Consider the following 21,178-nt stretch of genomic DNA (forward strand, 5'->3'; position numbering starts at 1 on the left):
CGGCCAAGAATCTAAAGAGCAAGGGCGGCTAAGGACCCGATGAATACAATACAGTGGTGCATACTGCAAGACCTTTGCATTCTTTGCACAACGTCATCTCTTCTCATTAAATACTTGTTCCAACAATGTTGTGGCTCCCAATTACAGAGAAGAAGAAAAAACACATTCTGGAAAATGAAGAGCTGACCCTTTTGCATTAAAATTCGTAGTCCATTTATCATCTACATTGTACAACATATTTACAGCTTCCCCATCTTTCATGCCTACGTATCCAACCGTAAAATTATGCTAAAATCAACAGAAACGTGAATAACTTCGACCATGGGTGTAACAAATGTAAACGCAACAAAGTCAGGACTTAGCAATTCTGCAACCGGGAGTACTTGGGGGGCAGTGATGGGCACCTTTCGTTCATATGGGGGTACGTTTCCATGGTGTTGTATAAGGGTAATTCCATTCGATACTTCCCTTTAATTTGACAGAAAGGAAGCTTCACGGTGTCACCATCATTGCACCACTTTGGCAGGCGGCTTGAATTATTTTCAAAGAACTTGAGCATGTAAGCATCTTTTATCTGCATTAATGACAGAAAAAAAAGGTATAATTAATACGAATCAACATATAAATTCCTTATGAGACAACTTCGTTACAAAGTAACAGAATCGAGAAATACTTTCTGATCAAGAGCTACATTAATCTAACAATTTCCTTGTTTATTTTGTAATTGTTACAACACTATCCAGTTATTAAGTAGAAACATTACTACTTCATCAATTCATGTTGAAGAGGAAACAAAAGATATTTGTCATTCATCTTGTGTCTCCCCAGAACTAGTATCAATTCTCCCCCTTTCGAGATTGTGCTTTAATTTTGGAGATGATGCAAAAAGGTGGCCCGGTTATTCAAAGCAAACAGATTAAATTTTGTTCACTATAAACTCACCGTAAATTCAGTGACCTGTATAGAGCTTGCAATTGGACCAAACAGTCCTGCCTCCTTATACATTTCAAGAATGAAGGCCACACACGATGTTGACTTCCCATCACTGTATTCCCAATCATCCTGTTCGGGAATTGTCAGCAGTTGGTCAAAAGATGATCCTCTCTTTTCAACTTCAACTAGAATATCCGGAAAAGTAAGGTTCTGCATGAAATACAAAGGGTACATCAGAAACTCAAATGGATATTAATGACTCAACGATATTGATTAAAAAATGAAAATCTTGACCAATTGATATTGCACGTTCAAACACCTGTGTTCCAAGTCTCTTGTTCAAGGCTTCGTTCCACATGTTCGCAGCATATGCAGGCTGTATTTGATTCCAAACAGTCATAACAGATGCAACCTGCATAACCATAAAGCTAACGATCAGGAAAATGTTTAAGGTTTAAGAAAACTTATTGAAGCTCACAGAAGCATCAGCAGAGAGAGGGAGAGTTGCCTCACAAATCACTTTGAACCTAAACAAAGCATTTCTTTATATCTTCTGTTCCAGTAAAAGAACCCACTACTTATAACCCTATTGGAAATGTTTTAGTTAGAAGGAATTTCTACCTTTATCCTCATCATAGACCCCTTTTAGTCCACTATGAAACAGTCATTATTTCTGCATCAGCACTATGATATACATACCCATCATGTTTATAGAGTTGTTGTGTGAAAGCCAGAAGTTAATGATCATAAAGAGAAAGATTGGGGTAAAGCACCTAATAGTTAGCTTTTCACGTCCTCTATTGAATCCCAGGCCTCAACCCATACAGGTAACAGAAACTACCAAGTTCAATAATAACTAAACCAGAACTAAATAATCAAACAGAAATACTAAGGGAAGTAGTTACGATTGTAGCATTTACTAATACTGTAAACTTAGCCACATAATGAAATATTAAATGTAGTAAAGATATGATACCACGTGAGCATCCAAAGGGGGTGGATAGTTGTCTTCTATAGTATCTATCCAGCTGAATATCAAGTTATGAAAACCATAAGGTTGACCTTCCATGCTCCTTGCATACTCCCAGGCAGCAGTCTCATTGAACTTAGCTCGTATATCAGGATGCAAGGGAAGCAATGCAATATGGGGATTGGAATCATCTTTATTTAGCTCAAATTCCCACCATTCATCCCATGGAAGCACAGCAATAATATCTTCCCCCTAGAATATGGAAGGAAAAAGCACCTTCAACATTAACTTCTTGAGAAGCACCACTTATAACATTAACATCAGATTGTATTATATAGAATACTAGAAGAAAAATACTAAAATTTTAAAAATAAAAAAAGTTGACCTGCAAATTCCTGTGCATTAATTGGAAATGAACCTCCAAACCAAAGCCTTATTCTTGAGCGAGAGAATGTGCCACCAGGCCCAAGGTAAAACAGATGTATAATACGATACAATATTTTACAAACTTGTACTCACCTTCTCATTTTCGTGTCCTGATTCACCAACCCATAGCTTTCCTTCAGAATCCTTTAAACAAACAGCAGAATGACCAGCATAAGCTCCACTCACCCACTTTTCTAGAGTCTCAAATCCACCCCACCGTCCACGAATCTTAGATATTGCTAGGAAATCTCCAGAGTGAATATCATCAACGCTAATATTTGTTACCCAAGGTTGAGGACGCTGATCAAAGGAAGCACCCATGTGCTTCTCAAGAAACCCAATATTAGAGTTCTCACCCCATCCGGTATTCGTAAACAAGGGGAAGACATCCCACAACGCTTGAAGGGTGCCTAACATCCCTGCTTGCATAAGGAAAATAGAAACTCCCCTGTTTTTCACCTGAAAAGGTAAGATTATAGACCAAATTAATCCCAACTTTTCCTTTCAAAGCAAATCAAAATATCAAATAATAACTGAATACTAGAAAGTGGCAACTCACATATTCAAACTCATCTTTTCCTTGCCACTCTTTAAACTCAAGTGTATGCTCCCGAGACAGTAAATAGTAATCCCATGTGACAGTGTATGGAGTTGCAAAGACGTAAATATCCATACACGTCCAACTGTGAGGCTTACTAACCTGCGCACAAACAGATTCAGTTTTTAATCGTTATAATACAAATCAGGTATTTTCTCTACTTTAGTAATCAAAGAATAATAAGAAGTTCAAGTTCATAAATATGAAATTAATGACACCTATATCGACACACCTGATAGGCTGATACCTATTACCTGAACATTCCAAAAAATTAAGCCAACATGAAATGTTTTGGATCATAAAACCCAAAAAACAATCTAAAGAAATACAAGAAGCTCAACTCAAAAATGTAATTAACACCTCAGGTCCGTTTGAGAATCATTTCAGTTTTCAGTTTCCAACTTTTAAATTTTAGTTTCTAGTTTCAGTTTTCATTTATACAGTGAAAATGAAACCGAAAACTGCAATCGAAATGGTTATCAAACGGCCCTTACCATCCAACTTCCCCAACTCTGATATTCTAGAATATCCAATAAACTTACCAATTGATTCAACCTAAGAAAAAACCAACAGTAAACCCACAAGCCTAAGCTCCCACTAAACAGTCAACAACTCCAATAACTCACAAACCCAATTATCCAAATGTATACTAATTACCAACAAAAAACATCTAAAATCCCTCAGAAAAACCACAAGTTAGTCATTTTCGAAACAAGAAAGTAGAAACCCTCTTAAAAAAATCAAATTTAATGTCCTGGTAACCAAAACTTCAAATTTCCACAAACCCAGCTAAAGAATCTCAATACCCAATCATCCAAATACTCAAAAACTACAAATTTCCAAAAACCCAACTCCAAAATGTAATTTAATAAAAGCCCAAAAATTGATCCGAGACCTTGAGATGAAGAGTTCCGCCGCCAAATTCGCTGCCAGTCTTGTTGTGGAACTCCATCCAAGCTGTGTTCTGGTAAAAACACGCGCCTTTCCACTCGAAACTGTCGTTCGGAGACGACGCCGAGCCGACGAAGGTGGGCAGGAGATCGACCGCGCCGTGCAGAGAGTTGAGGATTGGCCATGAAATCTGTCTGGGCAAGAGAGGAAGGACGTCGCGGGGGTGAAATGGTAATTTGACGGAGTGCACGGAGAGAAAAGTAAGGGTGGTTACAGCGGCTGCGAACAGTAGAGAGGGAGAGGAAGCCATGGCTCTCTCTCTCTGTTAGAGGAGAGAGATCCCTGAGGTAGTTGAACCTGAACCCGTTCCGTTTGAGAGAGAAACGGTTTCTACACATTGATTTCGTATCACCATTTCCAACGACCAGTTTGTTTTGTTTTTATATTTATTTTGTCCTTTTTGATAGATTGTTTACCCAAGCCCTCTATTTTGATCTAACTTTGACCTAGTTTGGGAGTGAGGTGCTTAAACAAAAAGCACCCATGAAAAAAAGCTGTGAGGGTTTTAGGTGTTTGGTAAATTGAAAAAAAATGGCTTATTTTGGAAGCTGCTGTGAGAATAAACTGAAATCAAAGGAAAAAGCTGAAGCTGCAAAGCTTTGGAAAACTGACTTTTTTTCAAAGCACACGGAGCTACAATGCTTCTTTAATGAAAATACCCACTATTAGACTGTTTTTTTTTCTTTTTCCAAAAGCACTTTTACAAAAAAGTTTACCAAACACTCTGCTGATTTATTTCACAGCCGCTTATTCTCACAGCACAGCCGCTTATTCTCAGAGCAGCTTTTTTTCAAAGCACAGCAATACCAAACCAGCCCTTTATCTCCTATAACTCAAAATCACCATTTTATTTTCTAAAACTCAAAATTTATCTACTTTGACTTGTGGATTTTCTCTTATCCCTGAAATTTATAAGTCATCTCTTAAAACATATGTCGAATTGAATGATCATTGCTCCAATTATGTTAAAGTTAAAGGACCATTGCTACAATTTACTCTATGTTCATTTGAATTGGACATGAATATTAACCATTATGTGGTGATATTACGAATCAGATATGAATTTCGAACCTTAAATATGTGTTTCCAAAATTATTATAAATTCAAAATATTATGAGTTTCCAAGCCACTCCAAGTCCGCCTATAATCCAAGCGAGGACACCAAACGTGTCAAAAAGTGATATTACTTAAATTGGGTTCTACTGAGCTTATACAAACCATCTTAAGTAAATTCGTGCAATTAAAATGATGTTGTGAATAGGGTTGTCTTCTTTCTTGTGCGAGGCTAGCCCTGCAACAAAATATTTCTAAATTCCAGCTTTTACATATAAGTCCGCATTGCTCCCGTCCATCCTCGTCCCGCCTAACTCCGCCTAAAAATTGGGGGCCCTTCCGAAGTGGGGCCCTAGGCGGGCGCCTACTCCGGCTACCATTAGGGCCGGCTCTGCTTATACTAGTGCCCTAACTAAATTTGTATATTAATTTGCTATTGAGCTGCGATTAAGAAGAATGAAACATGAAATGCTCAAGTTCCAAAACATGAAATATTGTGGCTTGAATTGAATGTAATACATTTTACTTTTGTATTCCTATTCTTTCTGGTTGTTTATGATAATATCAATTGACGAGCAAATTTTATATTATATATTTAACCTTATTCTTAGTATATTTTGTTTATTATTTTCGAAGAATTTTGATATTTTAAATTGTATTTTCATATAGAACTTTCGACTTCCTTTGGAGTAAAACGTGTTCAAATAGATGAATTTTGGAGTAATTCTAGTTAAAGGATGTTTGTGAGTCGATTAGCTTGATCGTGTCAAAATATCAGATTTTTCCACCAAGCGATTATTTTCTGGCAATAGAATAAAGGTTTAGTGCGTGATGCTGGAAAAGTGACGTTTTGGGCTTGATTGCGAGTTTTGGAGCCCAAGATGACCTATTTTGGATTCAATCCCTTCTGGAGATGTGTTCAGAATGTTCCGATCTTTAAAAAAAGTTGTCATGGGCCGGATTTGGAAGAGATTTGAGGCTAAAACGTGGCTGGACAGTTCCTTGGCAGATTCTCCTAGCTTAATTAGGACTTTATTTTCTAGTATATTTTATTAGGGACACTTTAGATGCGGTCCCTAATTATCAATATTCTTTAACTGAAACCTTGTTGGTTTTCAATTTTTTATCGAAGTCCCTGTAACTAATGTGATAATGTATTTCTATGAAGGTTACTATATTTTTTAAATTAAAAATTGAAATTTATAGTTGTTTATATTAATGAGATTTTAAATAAAAAAACCCATAATTTGTGGAATTAAAATTAAATACTAAAACAAAAATTATACACTTCAATATATTGTGTGTGTGTGTGTGTAACCATGGTACATTCATCAAAATTAACAAAAAAATTATTGTACCAAGATATGGGTACATTCTTCAAAACCACACAAAAAATAATAGATATTAGGCTTAATAACATTAGTAAATTTCTTTGATTAAACTTGACATGGATATATTCTTAAATCAAGAAAAAGAATGTACCCATATAAGTTTAAAAATGGATTAGAAAAAATTGAATAGATTTTATATAAAAAAAGGTACATTTTACATACAACAAATTGGTATATTTAAGAATGGGTACATTTTTTTTTAACAAACGATATTATCTACACTATGGGGGAGGGGGTGGGCTTTACCTCACAATAGGCTAACAATAGTGGTTTAAAGCCTTTAGCGAGAATCGAACCTAAGACCTCTCACTTACAAGTGAAAAGGAATATAATTTCACCGTAGTACCAAGTGTCAGGATGGATACATTTTAAGATTAAAAGTTTGAAAAATTGCATGAATGGGTACATATAAGATTAAAAAATTGAAAACCTTTTTATAAAAAATTAAGGGGTACAAACTTATTCATTTTTTTTTTTGAAAATGTTTTGAATTGAAAATTAGTTAGGAGTTTAATAAAGATGTGAGTATTAAAGTCTTAAATCAATTATTAATTTTTATTTTAAATTATGTAATTGACATGTAAATTCATTATTGCATTAATGCTAGAGACTTTGATCAAAATCTAAAAACTAATAAGGTTTCAGTCAATGAATATTAGTAATTAGGGATCAGATATTAATTTTTCTATTTTATTATTATTTGGTTTCCTAGTTGGAACAAAAGACTTTTTATTAGGGATTATCGTATAACTTATGGCGAGCAATATAAGCCTTGGTCAACCCTAGTTTTTACTTCTTTCATGCGACTTTGAAGATTTTAAGATTTTTACTTTAAGGTGTTTTCAATCTTTTTCTTCATAATAATATTTTCTTTGATTTTAATTATGAATATGCGTAACTAATCTATTTTGCTAGGGCGAAGCCTTGAGTCTTAGCATGAATATATAATTTTTATTTGATTGCTTATGATTGATTGCATGTATACTTTGAATTATTAATCATTGTGCTTAAACTATCTAATTGTCTTAATGCTCGATCACTATTAGGATCTTTAGAAAAGTAATTTGATGCAATTTTGGTCGGAAGGTTCCCTGAAATTGACGCTAGCCTCTTGTGGTTGATAATTGTAATCTCGCTTAAGATGAACACTGCGTCTTAAAGGTTGCATGGTTTTTCAAAGGGTTTTCACAAAACATAATGAGTCTCTCATGTTCATATTTGATCTGAACGTCCAGACGGATTGCATGTTAGATATACTTTCTATGTTGGAGGTTCCAAGTAGAATATATATTAGGAAAACCTAACATTCAAAGTGGCATGTGTAAATCATAAGTAATTGGTAAAAATACATAGGATTGCTAGGTGTTGGTGGAACCCTAGTGCTTTTATAATTTGGTATTTAAAAGCTCTTTTCTTTTATTGTATTAACTTTGGCTGAATTTATTATTTGTTTTTAATATTACCCAATTTCCAAATCATATTTCTAAATTTTTAGTTTTAAGTAGTTAATTAGGAATTGCTTTTACATTTATTATTTAAATAGTCCTTGTGGAGAACAACCTTCCATAAGCATCTATACTACAACATCCTTGTATTCTTGCAGGTATTTTGTGTGATTTTAATCTTCTTTTCATAGGTAATAAAAATCTATCATCAATCTTCGCAGAAGTCCAATTAAGCAATGTCTTATTTATGGTGTTTAGTTAAAACTTTTCAAATCCACGACACGCACAAAAGTTTATGTTTTTGCATTCAGCTCAACGTCATGAGAAATTTTTCCAGGTTCCCGGCTCATTAGCTGACCTGGAGTTCCACCAATCTTGAATTGACACCTATACACATTTTAACACCAACCCACCATTTAAAGATTAAAAAAAACATATTGGGGTTTGGACCCACTCCTTCCTATCTCCCTTCTTCGAGAAACTGAAAGGCATTTTATGAATTCAACACCAACCAACCTTCTCTCTTCCTCTCCCTTTGCCATCTCCATGCACACCGGCAACCAAGCAATCTCCGATGAAAACATCCAAGATTTTTGCATTTACATTATTCAAAATTATAACTCAACAATTAATTTAAAAAATTATGCCATCTGTTTTAAAATCATATTTCAGCTGGGTAAGACTATAGAAGATAAAGACTGGAGTTTAGGGTGGGTGTTCATAGTGGTGGGCATGATGTGGTTGTTGGGTGGAGGGCATCAACATCGAGTGGGTGATCTTGGTGGTGGCAGTAGAGGACGTTCGGATGTAGGTGGTGGTGACGCTTTGGTCGGAGATTGCTTGGTTGCTAGTGTGTATAAAGACGGCGATGGAGAGGGAAGAGAGAAGGCCGATGTTGTGGTGTTGAAAAGGCTTTTCCTGAATAAGGGAGAGAGGAAGAAGAGACTAGTGGGGCCCAAACCCCAATATGTTTTATTTTTTAATTCTTAAACGGCGTGTTCTGTGAAAAATGTTTACAGGTGTCAAGTCATTATGGGTGGAACTCTAGGTTAGCTAATGAGCCTGGACCGTGGAAAAATTTCTCCAACATCATAGTTTGGAACATCAATAATATTGCTTTGTTTAGGAAATCCATTATTCTTCTGCAAATTTAATTAAATTTTAAGAGATAATTGCAGCAGTGGTCTATATATTTTAGTCTAATTGGAGTTTGTATCTCTAAAATAAAATTAAGTGAATATTGGTCATGAACTTATTACAATGTGTAGTAGTAGTTCTTAGGTTACTCTTTTAGAATTTTCATCCATGTTTTACCTTTTAAACTCTTATTTAGGATGAATGTATAATTATGCTACTCTAATGAACTATAACTCTTTTAGAATTTTCATCCATTGTTTTGCCTTTTAAACTTTTATTTTGGAATCTTGGATGAAATTTATTAATAATATTTTCATTTTATGAATCCTAGTACTTTTATAAATTGGTATTTAAAAACTCTTTTCTTTTATCGTATTAATTTTGACTGAGTTTATTATTTGTTTTTAATTAAAATTAGTTTTTAATATTACTCAATTTCCAAATCATATTTCTAAATTTTTAGTTTTAAGTAGTTAATTAGGAATTGTTTTTACATATATTATTTAAATAGTCCTTGTGGAGAACGATTTTGCATGAGCATCTATACTATAACATCCGTGTACTCTTGCAAATATTTGTGTGATTTTAACCTTCTTTTCGTAGGTACTAAAAATCCTATCATCAATCTTTGTAGAAGTTCGATTGAGCAATGTCTTGTTTACGGTGTTTACTTAAAACTTTTCAAATCCACGACACGCACAAAAGTTTCTCTTTTTGCATTCAACTCAACGTCATAGTTTGGAACGTCAATAATATTGTTTTGTTTAGGAAATCCATTATTCTTCTGCAAATTTAATATAATTTTAAGAGATAATTGGAGCAATGGTCTATATATTTTAGTCTAATTGGAGTTTGTATCCCTAAACTAAAATTCCGTGAATATTGGTTCATAAACTTATTACAATGTGTAGTAGTGGTTCTTAGGTTACTCTTTAAGAATTTTCATCCATGTTTTACCTTTTAAACTCTTATTTAGGATGAATTTATAATTATGCTACTCAAATGAACTATAACTCTTTTAGAATTTTCATGAATTGTTTTGCCTTTTAAACTTTTTTATTTTGGAATCTTGGATGAAATTTATAATAGTATTTTCATTTTGTGAATCCTAGAAAGCCACATGAGCACCTGTCTCATATCGCATTTTCTAACAAGAAGATTTGAATTTTTAGTTTAATGATCAAAGCTTCAATTGCCAAAATTCAAGAACCAAATGCTCTAATTCTTTTTAATTCTAAATGATGAGCAATTAATTCTTTTTAATTCTAAAATTGATGAGCAATTAGTATATATTGACATGAATTTTCATTTGAACGATGCCGTATAAATGGTGATCTAATTGGAGAATCATGCTAGTTGTAGATGCTTTTGAGGAAACGAATATCCGACATCAACTGCATGCCAAGTGTGTCCTTATCATTTACTTGCAATCCTTTAATTTGCAAGAAGCTTCTCAACGAGGAGAAAAGGACCACCACCACATCTCCAATCCTTTGCTTATGAGGTGAGAGTTATGAGCCACCACGCAATTAAAATACCATCTTTGTTCTTTATTTTTTACGAGAAGCGATAGTGATTTTTCATTGAGAAGTGATACGATTAAAAAGATGTAATTGTTTAAAATTAGGTTGCTGCCTGCTTCATCGAAAAGCAAATTCTTGTTTAAATTAAACAGTCAAATTTGAATGATGCTGGAGGACTAATATTCGTCAACAGCTGAGGCAAGTGTGCTATTATCATTACTTTGAGTCCTATAATTTACAAGAAGCTTTCTCAAGGAGAAATGAAGGATTGCACCACCACATCTCAAACCTTACTAATCAACTCCACACATTATTTGTGCGGTGGAATCATAAGAAGTTTTCAATTTGATCACCATTAATAAGAAGATAATGATGCTCTCTTGTTAATGAGGTGTTTCCAAGCTGCCAATACCTCGGGTTTTTAATTACTTGAGCTAAAGTTAATTGAACTTTCGCATTTAAATACACCATTTAAATTAATAGCTTTTTATTTCTATAGAAATACAAATTAAATCTTAATAATATAACATGTTTGAGTGCATGAAGATTAAAATGATAAAAGAAACCTCAAGGGGTTGGTCTAATGGAACGCAAGCAAGGGTTTGGAACCCCCAACCCAAATCCAAACTCCCACGAGATGCATTCCTTAGGTCACAAACTCTACGTCAATGTACTGTTTGCCTTCAGGGTCACAAGTACGCTACCATTTCATGTGGTACTGAGACTGTATAAGAAATAAAATTAGTCTATCATCAATGTGTGGTGAGATACATTCTATATATGTATTAAAAAAAATAAAAAGGACATCATGAGATTAATATTTGAGTTGTTTATATTGGGGAGGGTGACATTTTAAGTCCAAAAGAACATTATTTGTGACAAATTCATTCACAACAAGGAGGTTGAGGAGTTGATAACCCCACGCTACCCTATGCCTACCACAACATCTCTCCTCAGCTGCTCACCACCACAAGAACCACCTACTTGTTCCCAACCACTCCTCCAAACTTGACAAATATACATATATTGCCTCCAGTTAGCCCCTTATACCGTTTCTCATTAGCACCCTCCAATGGCTATCTTAACCCAAACCAAGTTCTTCCCAAGTTCCATAAACCAACTCCACACATCCCACTCTCTAATCCGCCGCACTAGAGTGCATTGCTCCGCCGCCACCACCAAGGCAAACCCCGCCGCTGAAAAGCTAGTCCTCAAACCACCACTGCAACTGCTAGAGCCCTCACACTCGCCCTCACCCGCCCTACTCACAGACACCACCATCCGTCCTCCTCAACCCAATGACCCAAGTTTGCTATCGACATGGTCTCACCGTGCATGGGTGGCTAGTGGGTGCACAACAGTCCTAGTTTCTCTAGCCAAGTCCGTAACTTGTGCAGCTGATTCACACATATGGCTCGAGCCCATTTTGGCAGGCTTGGTTGGGTATGTGCTGGCAGACCTCGGATCCGGAGTGTACCATTGGGGCATTGACAATTATGGTGGGGCCTCGACTCCAATTTTTGGTCCCCAGATCGAAGCGTTCCAAGGCCATCACAAGTGGCCTTGGACGATCACTAGGCGCCAATTTTCCAACAACTTACATGCCCTAGCTCGTGTGGTGACTTTCTTTGTGCTTCCTATAGACCTTGTGTGTGATGATCCAGTAGTTAATGGATTTGTTGCAGTGTGCTCTGGCTCCATTATGTTTAGCCAACAGTTTCATGCTTGGGCACACGGCACCAAGAGCCGCCTGCCGCCAGTTGTGGTGGCCTTGCAAGATTTAGGCGTCTTGGTTTCGCGGCCGCAACACGCGGCACACCACCGGCAGCCTTACAACAACAATTACTGCATTGTGAGTGGGGTTTGGAATGAGCTTTTGGACCAGCAGAAGGTTTTCGAGGCATTGGAGATGGTCTTATTTTTTAAGTTAGGGTTAAGACCCAGGTCTTGGAGTGAACCTAGCTCTGAATGGATTGAAGAAACTGAGACTGCTTCACAACTTCAAGGCCAATGAACCTTTCCTTTACATTCTTTTGGGGATTTTAATTAAATGGGTGATTTCCGCACTCACATTTTTACGTCCAACTCGCCTCTGTTTTCTCTAGCCATTGCATTGAATAAATCAAGGAAGAAACAACGGACAGAACTAAACAAAGGTGTGTTGGAGGTGAATAGGGAAGTGCGGAAATCCTTCCCTTAATCGATTACCCACCATTCATCGGTTCGCAGTATTATTTACTCACTGCAGTATTTCTTTCAAAAGATTACGTGATGTCTGTGTATATGATCACCAGCTATTGTATCGGCTTCATCTAGTTCAATAGTCATGTACCAAGAAAACACTTTCAAACGCAAACGTCTTCTTTATACGATGAAATACATTGTCCAGCAGCACTGTTGAAACAACTAGTTTACAAACGGAAAAATAAAGAAATAAGCAATCTTTGGGTATGCACATTTAACCCTTCGAACTTCCGTAACCGTCGGCTCCTACTGGAGTGGAGATGGAGGATACACAGGGAAACCAGTATCGGCGGACACCATCTTTGTGACCATCATCAATCATTGCAAGACCCTCCTGAGAAAATCAATGGTTTTATTAAGCCAAGGGAATCCTACCATACATTTAAAATAGACTAAGGGGAAAGAGAGGATCCTAAATGAGTCGATTAGTAAATGTCATCAACTTACATCTAATAAAGTGTCAAAGGCATCGATTGCACGGCCAGTGGTCCAAGATAGCCGTCTCTCCACCTCAACAACAGTCACAAAGCCTTTAGCCTAAGAGAACAGAAGCAGAACATAACCGCAAATATCAATCTAGACGATAAAAAGAAAATTAAGATTATTGAAACTGTTATTCCAGGTGTAGTTCGGAGGACGATAAAACAAAAATTGGAACCTGGGCTAGCTCTAGAATTTCATTATGATCTTTGTTCAACTCAGTTGGAACGGAACGAACGAGCTTTCTCTTTCCAATAGAAATGACCTCATAACCATTACCCAATACCTGGAATCAAGTAACAGATGTGAGTGCAATGCAATGCATCACTAAGCTATAATCATGCTAGTAAGGTGCTGCCTACTGCAGGGATATGATACGATGAACTGCTTAAGAGAAAGTACATGAAGTTCTTAAGAGTTGATAGCGTGATAACAGATCATGAAATACAGAGTTTGAATATCTCAAGGTCAAAAATACTATTTCCTATTAGAAAGAAGGAATTGTAAACTTTGACATGTACTGAATGAATTGTGATACAGAGGAAAGGGTATCACATAGCTATCAGTAACGTACTGCTAAATGTACCTAATCTCACAACAAACCAATTCTGACTAAACAACACCACCGATTACTTACAGCTGCAGTAACAAACTTAAAGCTAACTCTTCCTTAAAATGAGATTATACTCGAACAATTGCTACTGTGAACAACCCTGGCAACAAAACTTAATCCCCTACGTTATGCAAGGACAAGCTAAGCCACATTACCTTGAGCTTGCTTATAGCACGGAGGCAATCATCCTCGGAAACAGCTTCGCGATCACTCTTCCGCCTCTGACGAAGCAGACCGCAAAGTTCTTGCAGGTTGATCAAACCACCATTGTGGGGTCTTGTTGCCAAGCAAATGTCAACAATTTGCACCCCTGTCTAACCAAATCCGCTCCCGTTTAGAACACACATATATATCCGAAACAACCATAACAATTCACACCCAATCAAAGATATACAAAGAGATTAAGAAGATGGGTACCAACCAAGTTCATAGTAGAAATCACCAATCCCCAAAAGCTCGGCCCAGAAACCCTTATTGGATGCCAATGGATCTACTCCTACCTTGGTGCACATGTTATGAAATTGTGATCTGAAAGCTGGGTTCTTTCGAATGTCATTCTGCACCATCCATATCAAACAGTCAATATAAATTATTTATCATGAAGCGATATTACTACTCTAAGCTACACTAAGGAGAGGGGAGAGGGTTTGAACCCGAGACGCAATGGATCAAAAAATAGGCCTATCTGCCAGGGCAATCCAGCACTTGCCAAACAGCCAATGTAAATCGAATACAACATAAAAATTTTGACATAATTTGGTAATGAAAGTGATTGATTGAGGAGAAAAATGGGACCTTGTGCTTTCGAGCGAAATCTTCCAATTGGGTTCGGAAAGTGGTGAGCTGCTCCTTCATGAGATCGGTTCTGATCTTGGCAACATTCTCGCCCAGCTGACGATATTGGTCCTGCAAGAAAAGCAAGGATTGGATAATTGAACTCGGTAACAAGTGGCGGCAATCAAAGGCGAAGAAGAAGAAAAATCACAAACCCTAGCGGCGGCGGCGGTCTGCAAGCCGCCGATTCCAGGTCTCCTCCTCATGGTTCTTCTTCTTCCGCGACCCGCTTCGGTGGAGTTGAGAAGAGGAAAGTAGTACGGAAAGCCAACTGTAGACTAATAACTTAGTAAAATTAAATTTGTTTAAATATATGTTTGGGAGTAAAATTCTCACTGATCAGAGTGGCGCAGCGGAAGCGTGGTGGGCCCATAACCCACAGGTCCCAGGATCGAAACCTGGCTCTGATATATTCCATTCTATTTTTTATGATTTTTTTCCATCGATTGAGCATAATTAACGGGAGGTGCCCTCCCATTTCCATACTCTTCCCATCCCCTCATGTTTTGTGTAGTCATGGTTAAACCACGTCAACATTTTATATTTCTATTATTTTTTGTTTTATTATTTTTATAAAAAAATCAATATAAAATGTTAACATGACTTAACCGTGACCACACAAACAGGAAATAATGTGAAGAGTATGGAAATTGGAGGGCAAACAATCCACCTTCTAATTAATGGGCTATTGCGGATTTGCAGAAACTCTAAAATCTAGAGAGTAAGAAAGAAGTTGTTAAGAGCCTTTTATATGACAGTTTAGAAATGGTTTGGCCTTTATTTAAAAAAAACTAACAATTTCAACTTAAGTTACAAATGTCGATACACTTGAAGAAAGGAAAGTGATTTACACAAATTTTTTACCCGACACGTACACTCTAGTACATGAAATGAGAGTTAAAAAGCCATAGATAAACAGTTTAAAGAGTAAATAGGTGTACAAAAATTAGTTCGCAAACTAAATCATCTGTATGAGTAAAATTATGTATTATTCTTATTGTGAAATATAGTGTGAATGCCACATATGAATGCGTGAAGCAAACTAACATATGAATGCGTAAAGAAGCAAACCAACATGTCATAGTAGACTTTGGTGACACCAATTAAAAGCGTAAGTCCATGAAAACGGGGAATTCAATCCACGACTGAAAACTAAATAAATTTCAGCACTGCATGTTGTAAATATACATTTGAAGGCACATTGCTATAAGCTTACTTCTTGCTTGATCCTCGGTAAGAAATTGCATTCGGTTGGTCAAGTATGACGAGACTCTATATAAGAATCATGAAATAGTACTCACATCCATCCTTTCTAAAATCTTTAGCTTCCTCGATCTGAGGGTCGACCAGTATTACCCGGCCGTCGACCATCTTGAGCACTAGTTCACCACACTTTCTAGAAATAAATGGCTTCTGTATCATGTTCTGCAGGCAAACAGTGAACGATTTTGTCCACGATTCCACCACGCCATGCTCTGTCATCACCCACATGTGATAATCATATCCATTTTGCCTTACAGATTCGACTACAAAGAACGCAAGGTTCTCCCCATAGCTCAAGAAATGGTAGAGAACTTCTTTTGTCAAACAAACTTGGGGAATCATTATTGTGGAGCCAAAAATAATCAAGAGGTGACACGTGAATTTTGGGCAAAAATGACAAAATTACTTTTGAGGAGCACCAAAATTCCTACGCGCGAGCAGTGGACAAACATCATACAATCAAGTCAAAAGTGCCCAAATAGGTATTTATTTTTAAACCTATTTCATCCATCCTCATCAAATCCTCTCCACAAGGTAACCCCCAAAACATTTCTTTTAAATTATGTTAATAGGCTAATTAATGAATTTATTACCTAATTAATCTATTAATGGTCAATTAAACCACCAATTACACCCCAAAAATACACAAAAGGTCGGTCACCTTCTCTCCCAAAGGGACCAGCCATGCACTATATATTCAACCTCATTTTCTCTAAAACCCTAGGTCTTGACTCTTGCTAAACACTCAAAAATTCCCCAAACACTTTTATCTCAAAATTCTAACTTTAGCATCGGAGGTTCTTCGGCCAAAATCCCCCATTCATCTTGGGCTCGTGAGACTCTTGGCCTTGACCAAAGGTGTTATTTGTTTTGTAGGTGCAATTTTGTCCCAGATCAAGGAGGAAGAAATTTGCATCCACAAATTGGTGCTTTCATTGAGAGTTGAGTCCCACATTTGTAGAAGACTTTCGCATCCAAGGTTTTTCTATTTTCTTGTCTATTTGTAGATTTTTCGTACGTTTTTATTATTAGAATTTTTTATTTGCAAAAATTCTTGGATAAAAGGTAAAAGAGAAGTACAATGGCTAGAAATTTAGAAGATTAAACAAGTGAAAATTCCAATATTCAAGAGATGGGACCGTGGCGATCCATGAGGCTAAATGTGACAATAAGCGGAGTGGCACCACCACTACAAAGCTCCACCATGGCAACCACCGCGGTGGCCACCACGGCAACCACCCGCGGCGAGGTCCATGGCACCATTACCACGGCCCAAGTCGTGCCATCAAAACTTGCACGGGCCCAAGCCCAAGCCGTGCCATCCAAGTTCCACGGCACCAAAGCCACAGCCCAAGCCATGTCACTCTAAGCCCACCGCGAACCCAACGCGTTGTCAAGCCGAGCCCTAGCCTTGCACCCACGTGCGTCACACACTGAGCAGCCCACTCCCGCGGCCCAGCCTGCTCCAGTGGCCCAATCTGCTCTCGTGGCCTTCCAAGTAGCTCGAATTGATCCAAGATTAGTTCAACCGTCCCGGTTCTAAATTTCTGGACCAACGATCGAACTGGGAGCATTTTCACCATTTTTCTACAGATTTGACATTTCCTAACTTAAATTTTGCGCCTGGAGTCTACCACACTTCCATTACTCAAAGGGACACATTTCTTCCAAGCTATTCCAACCCAAATGGAGAACAACACTTGTCTCGACAAGTCATAGAGTTGACGAGCGCCCTCGCACAGCAGATGACCTTGGTGAACCAGCTCTTGCAGCGCACCGAGGTGCAATATGCCCCAGACGAGGTGTCCCGAAGTAGGATAAAGGCAGACAAAGAAACTTTCTAACAGCGTCCCGATAAACAGCCATTCGACCAGCCACGAACAGAGCGTTTGGGCAGTGTACACTCTCGATTAAGCCCCCGAGATAACATATACTCTCATCTTAACGCGCGGAGGAACGTGCACTCTCGACTAAGCCCATAGACGAGCATACATTTACAGTTGGGGTCACACTCCGATAGTCAACATGAGCAACCTTCCAGGTGAAGTGTTCATTCGTGGCTAAGCCCGCAAGGAGCATATTTCACCTCACATCGGAGTAGGCAGCACGACGGACGGAGAGAAATAGTCACTCAATCCGGCTCAAGTTCAATCGACAGTTTGCGAAGAACTTGCTCGCTTGCTAGGAACACATCACACTCATCGCATCCGCGGCATAGACGAGCCAAACACATGGAAGAGCAACCTAAACCAGCAAGTCGAGGCTGGGGGCAATCGAGAGCTTCGCTACCCCAACAAAGACAAATTTAGGAAGAAGTAGAGAGATTCTTGACCAAGCGATTGCGTAATTTCCAACACAACAAAGTCACCAACGAGGCACTACGATGGAACATGACCAACATAAGCAGGCCACCCTTAACAGATGAGATCGAGCAGGCAGAGCCTTCACACGAATTCAACATGCCATATTTCACATTTTTCAAAGGGGATGAAGACTAGGAGAGACACTTAAAGCATTACCGAAGCATAATGATCTTTTATCGAAACAACGACGATCTCATGTGTAAGATATTCACCACCATTCTACAAGGTAAGGCACAAGATTGGTTCTACACCCTGCCGCTATAATCTATCTAAAGTTTTGACAAACTTTCTTTGGTTTTCACCAAAGAATATTCATCCTATCGCTCAATAAAAAAGAAGTTCGACCATTTGTTCAACGTCAAGAAGAACTCAAAAGAGTCACTTTGTGACTATGTGAAGAGGTTCAAAGCAGAGAAGGCAAGTATAGTCAAATGCAACGACTCGATAGCTAGAGCAGCCTTTCAAAAAGGACTTCTAGCAGACCACCTGCTATTCAGAAAATTGATCATGAAAAAAGATCTAACTCTAGCAGACTCTTTCGCTCTAGCAGAGCAGCATGCACTTTGAGATGAGGCTCGCCGATGCACATTCAAGGACTTGAAGAAGTGCCTGACATCACATCCCTACTATCCAAACCAGAAGCAACGGATGACTTATTCGCATGTTTGACAATATCTAAAGCAGTAATAAGCTCTACCATCATACGAGAAGAGCTGGGAGCCCGACTACCTGTATTCCACAGTTCAAAAGCTCTCATCAATGTTATCAGAAATTTAAAAGCTAACTTTGGGGATAGTTGTTACAACCCGGAAGCTCAAGTTTACCTTTAAACACAGGCAGTCATCCTCATGATGTACTATTCTGCCCAATCCAGACCCGCGACGATAAAGGCGTAGACCCTGGTGGATGCAAAGTTTTCTAACGAATGTAATAACTCAGCCCAAAAGACACGCCAAAGGCAGACGAACATTGGTAAGACACACTTAGAAGCAAGTTTTGTCCTCGTCGCCCCAAAAGATTCTACATAGGAGCAACATGTACCGGTAATTGAGCACCACCTCATGTTGCGTGTCACACGACCCTAGCTGACCCTTGCTCTATAATTTAGTTCTAAAGTGGTCAAATACTAGCAGTTGAGCATCTCTTGCTATGTGTAACATGGCCCCAGCTCCACGACTCCCTACCACACATTCACTACGTAACAAAGCGGCCCAACGACGCCTCAGAGGTAGCCGACCATGCCTTAGCCGCGCCTGCTCCACCCGATGGAGACTTTTGGCATTTGCATGTCGACGATGCATCCAACTACAAAGGTTCGAAAGCAAGTGTAGTCCTTGTCACCCCAAACGATTTGATACCTGAACAGGCAATCACTCTAGGCTTCAAAGCATGTAACAACGAAGCAGAGTACGAGACCCTACTAGCAGGCCTCCGAGTGGCAAAAGACTTGACGGTGAAAAAGCACACAATTCATTCTGATTCCTAGCTAATCACTAGCCAGCCTAAGCTCCGCCCTCAACCACCAACTTAAACGCTCTATTCCGGTGGAGTATCTAGACGAGCCAAGCATAGAGGCGAAACCAACAGTAGAAGTGTCATAGGTTAGTACAACTCCAAACTGGCAAGATTTCATTGTAGACTACCTGGTCAATGACACATTCCCCACGGAAAGATTGGAGTCTAGGAAGCTCCAAATCAAGGCAGCACGCTACTACATATGGAACGGTATTCTCATCCGAAGATCCTACACTGGACCACATCTCCGCTGCCTAACGGCTCCTGATGACTTGAAGGTTCTAAACTCAATCCATAAAGGCATTTGAGGAAATCACTCCGGAGGTCGATCCTTAGCACAGAAGGCTTTTAACGCAGGCTATTATTGGCCTACCATGCACCGAGATGCTAATGAGTTAGTACAAAAGTACATTAATTACCCACGCTACAAGCCAGTACCAACACTGCCTACCAACGAGCTATACCTGCAGACGAATCCTTGGCCGCTCATGCAGTGGGCATTCGACCTGGTAGGACCTATGCTGCCTGCTACTAGGGGTAGAGGCATGATGATTGTGGCAATCGACTACTTCACCAAATGGGTAGAAGCAGAGCCCAAGACGACCACGACTCAGATGGACATAGAACACTTCATATGGAGGAACATCATTCGCCTATTTGGCATCCCTCAGTCTATCACCGACAATGGCCAACAATTCGTGGGTAAAGATGTGGCGAAGTTCTTCCAAAAGTATGGCATCAAACAGTACATGTCCACACCGAGATATCCTCAAGGCAATATGCGAGGCGAAGTATCCAACAAGATGATCTTTGACTGCCTCAAGAAATCCCTCACTAATAAAAAAGGAAAATGGCCAGACGAACTCCTCAGATGTCTATGGGCATATTGCACCACCAAAAGACGAGCAACCAGTGAGACTCGTTTCTCTTTGGCATTTGGCTTATAAGCAATCATTAATCCCAATGTCATCAAGCTAAGTATCATCGTTCTACTACCAAGCATTGATCAGAACAGTAAGGAGATGGCCACAAGTTTAGATCTAGTAGAGGAGAAGTGTGAGTAGATTATTACCCGCATCGCAGCCTACAAGCAGCAGTTCCTTTCCAGTTACAACAAAAGGGCCAAGATCTAGCAATTTTAGCCCGAAAATTTAGTCCTAAGAAAAGCCTTCATCACTGCCTGCAGAGAAGGCTCCAAAAAGATGGATCTCATCTGGGAAGGTCCGTACAAGATCAGTAGAGTAGGCGGCAAAAGTAATTACACCCTCGCCATCATGAAACGATAAAAAGATTGAAAATCAGTGGAGCTCCTACAATCTGAGGAAGTACCATGTGTGACCTCCCACTACATCAAAGCCTCAAGACTCAAGCAGCTCGATGGGCATCACCTTACAAGCCGATGACTATCTAGTTGTTATGCAGTTCCTACCTTACAGCTA

General features: G+C 38.6%; 4 protein-coding genes and 1 non-coding gene across 5 annotated transcripts; 3 read left to right on the plus strand and 2 right to left on the minus strand.

Annotated features, from left to right (window-relative positions):
• Positions 1–165: 165 nt before the first annotated feature.
• Positions 166–4,244, minus strand: LOC103448506 (uncharacterized). The gene is made up of 7 exons (XM_008387766.4): positions 3,823–4,244; positions 2,889–3,029; positions 2,423–2,788; positions 1,910–2,155; positions 1,253–1,345; positions 943–1,143; positions 166–574 (listed from the first exon to the last, which is right to left on the minus strand). The coding sequence occupies exons 1-7, from the start codon at positions 4,126–4,128 to the stop codon at positions 359–361; spliced, it is 1,569 nt and encodes a 522-aa protein (XP_008385988.2). The 5' UTR covers positions 4,129–4,244; the 3' UTR covers positions 166–358.
• A 7,086-nt stretch (positions 4,245–11,330) lies between these two features.
• Positions 11,331–12,783, plus strand: LOC103448508 (fatty acid desaturase 4, chloroplastic-like). Its single transcript, XM_008387768.4, has one exon. It carries the CDS (start codon positions 11,500–11,502, stop codon positions 12,439–12,441), a length of 942 nt encoding a protein of 313 aa, XP_008385990.1. The 5' UTR covers positions 11,331–11,499; the 3' UTR covers positions 12,442–12,783.
• LOC103448507 (vacuolar protein sorting-associated protein 22 homolog 1-like) lies at positions 12,771–14,911 on the minus strand. Its single transcript, XM_008387767.4, has 7 exons — positions 14,754–14,911; positions 14,560–14,670; positions 14,186–14,321; positions 13,920–14,074; positions 13,330–13,437; positions 13,119–13,208; positions 12,771–13,005 (listed from the first exon to the last, which is right to left on the minus strand). Exons 1-7 carry the CDS (start codon positions 14,802–14,804, stop codon positions 12,886–12,888), a joined length of 771 nt encoding a protein of 256 aa, XP_008385989.2. The 5' UTR covers positions 14,805–14,911; the 3' UTR covers positions 12,771–12,885.
• A 25-nt stretch (positions 14,912–14,936) lies between these two features.
• Positions 14,937–15,008, plus strand: TRNAM-CAU (transfer RNA methionine (anticodon CAU)). Its single transcript has one exon. It is a non-coding gene; the product is annotated as a tRNA-Met (tRNA).
• Positions 15,009–20,113: 5,105 nt separating this feature from the next.
• Positions 20,114–20,686, plus strand: LOC139189524 (uncharacterized). Its single transcript, XM_070808490.1, has one exon. It carries the CDS (start codon positions 20,114–20,116, stop codon positions 20,684–20,686), a length of 573 nt encoding a protein of 190 aa, XP_070664591.1.
• The last annotated feature ends 492 nt before the right edge of the window (positions 20,687–21,178 follow it).

The sequence above is a fragment of the Malus domestica genome, chromosome 11, assembly GCF_042453785.1.
Source record: "Malus domestica chromosome 11, GDT2T_hap1".
Taxonomy (NCBI): Eukaryota; Viridiplantae; Streptophyta; class Magnoliopsida; order Rosales; family Rosaceae; genus Malus; species Malus domestica.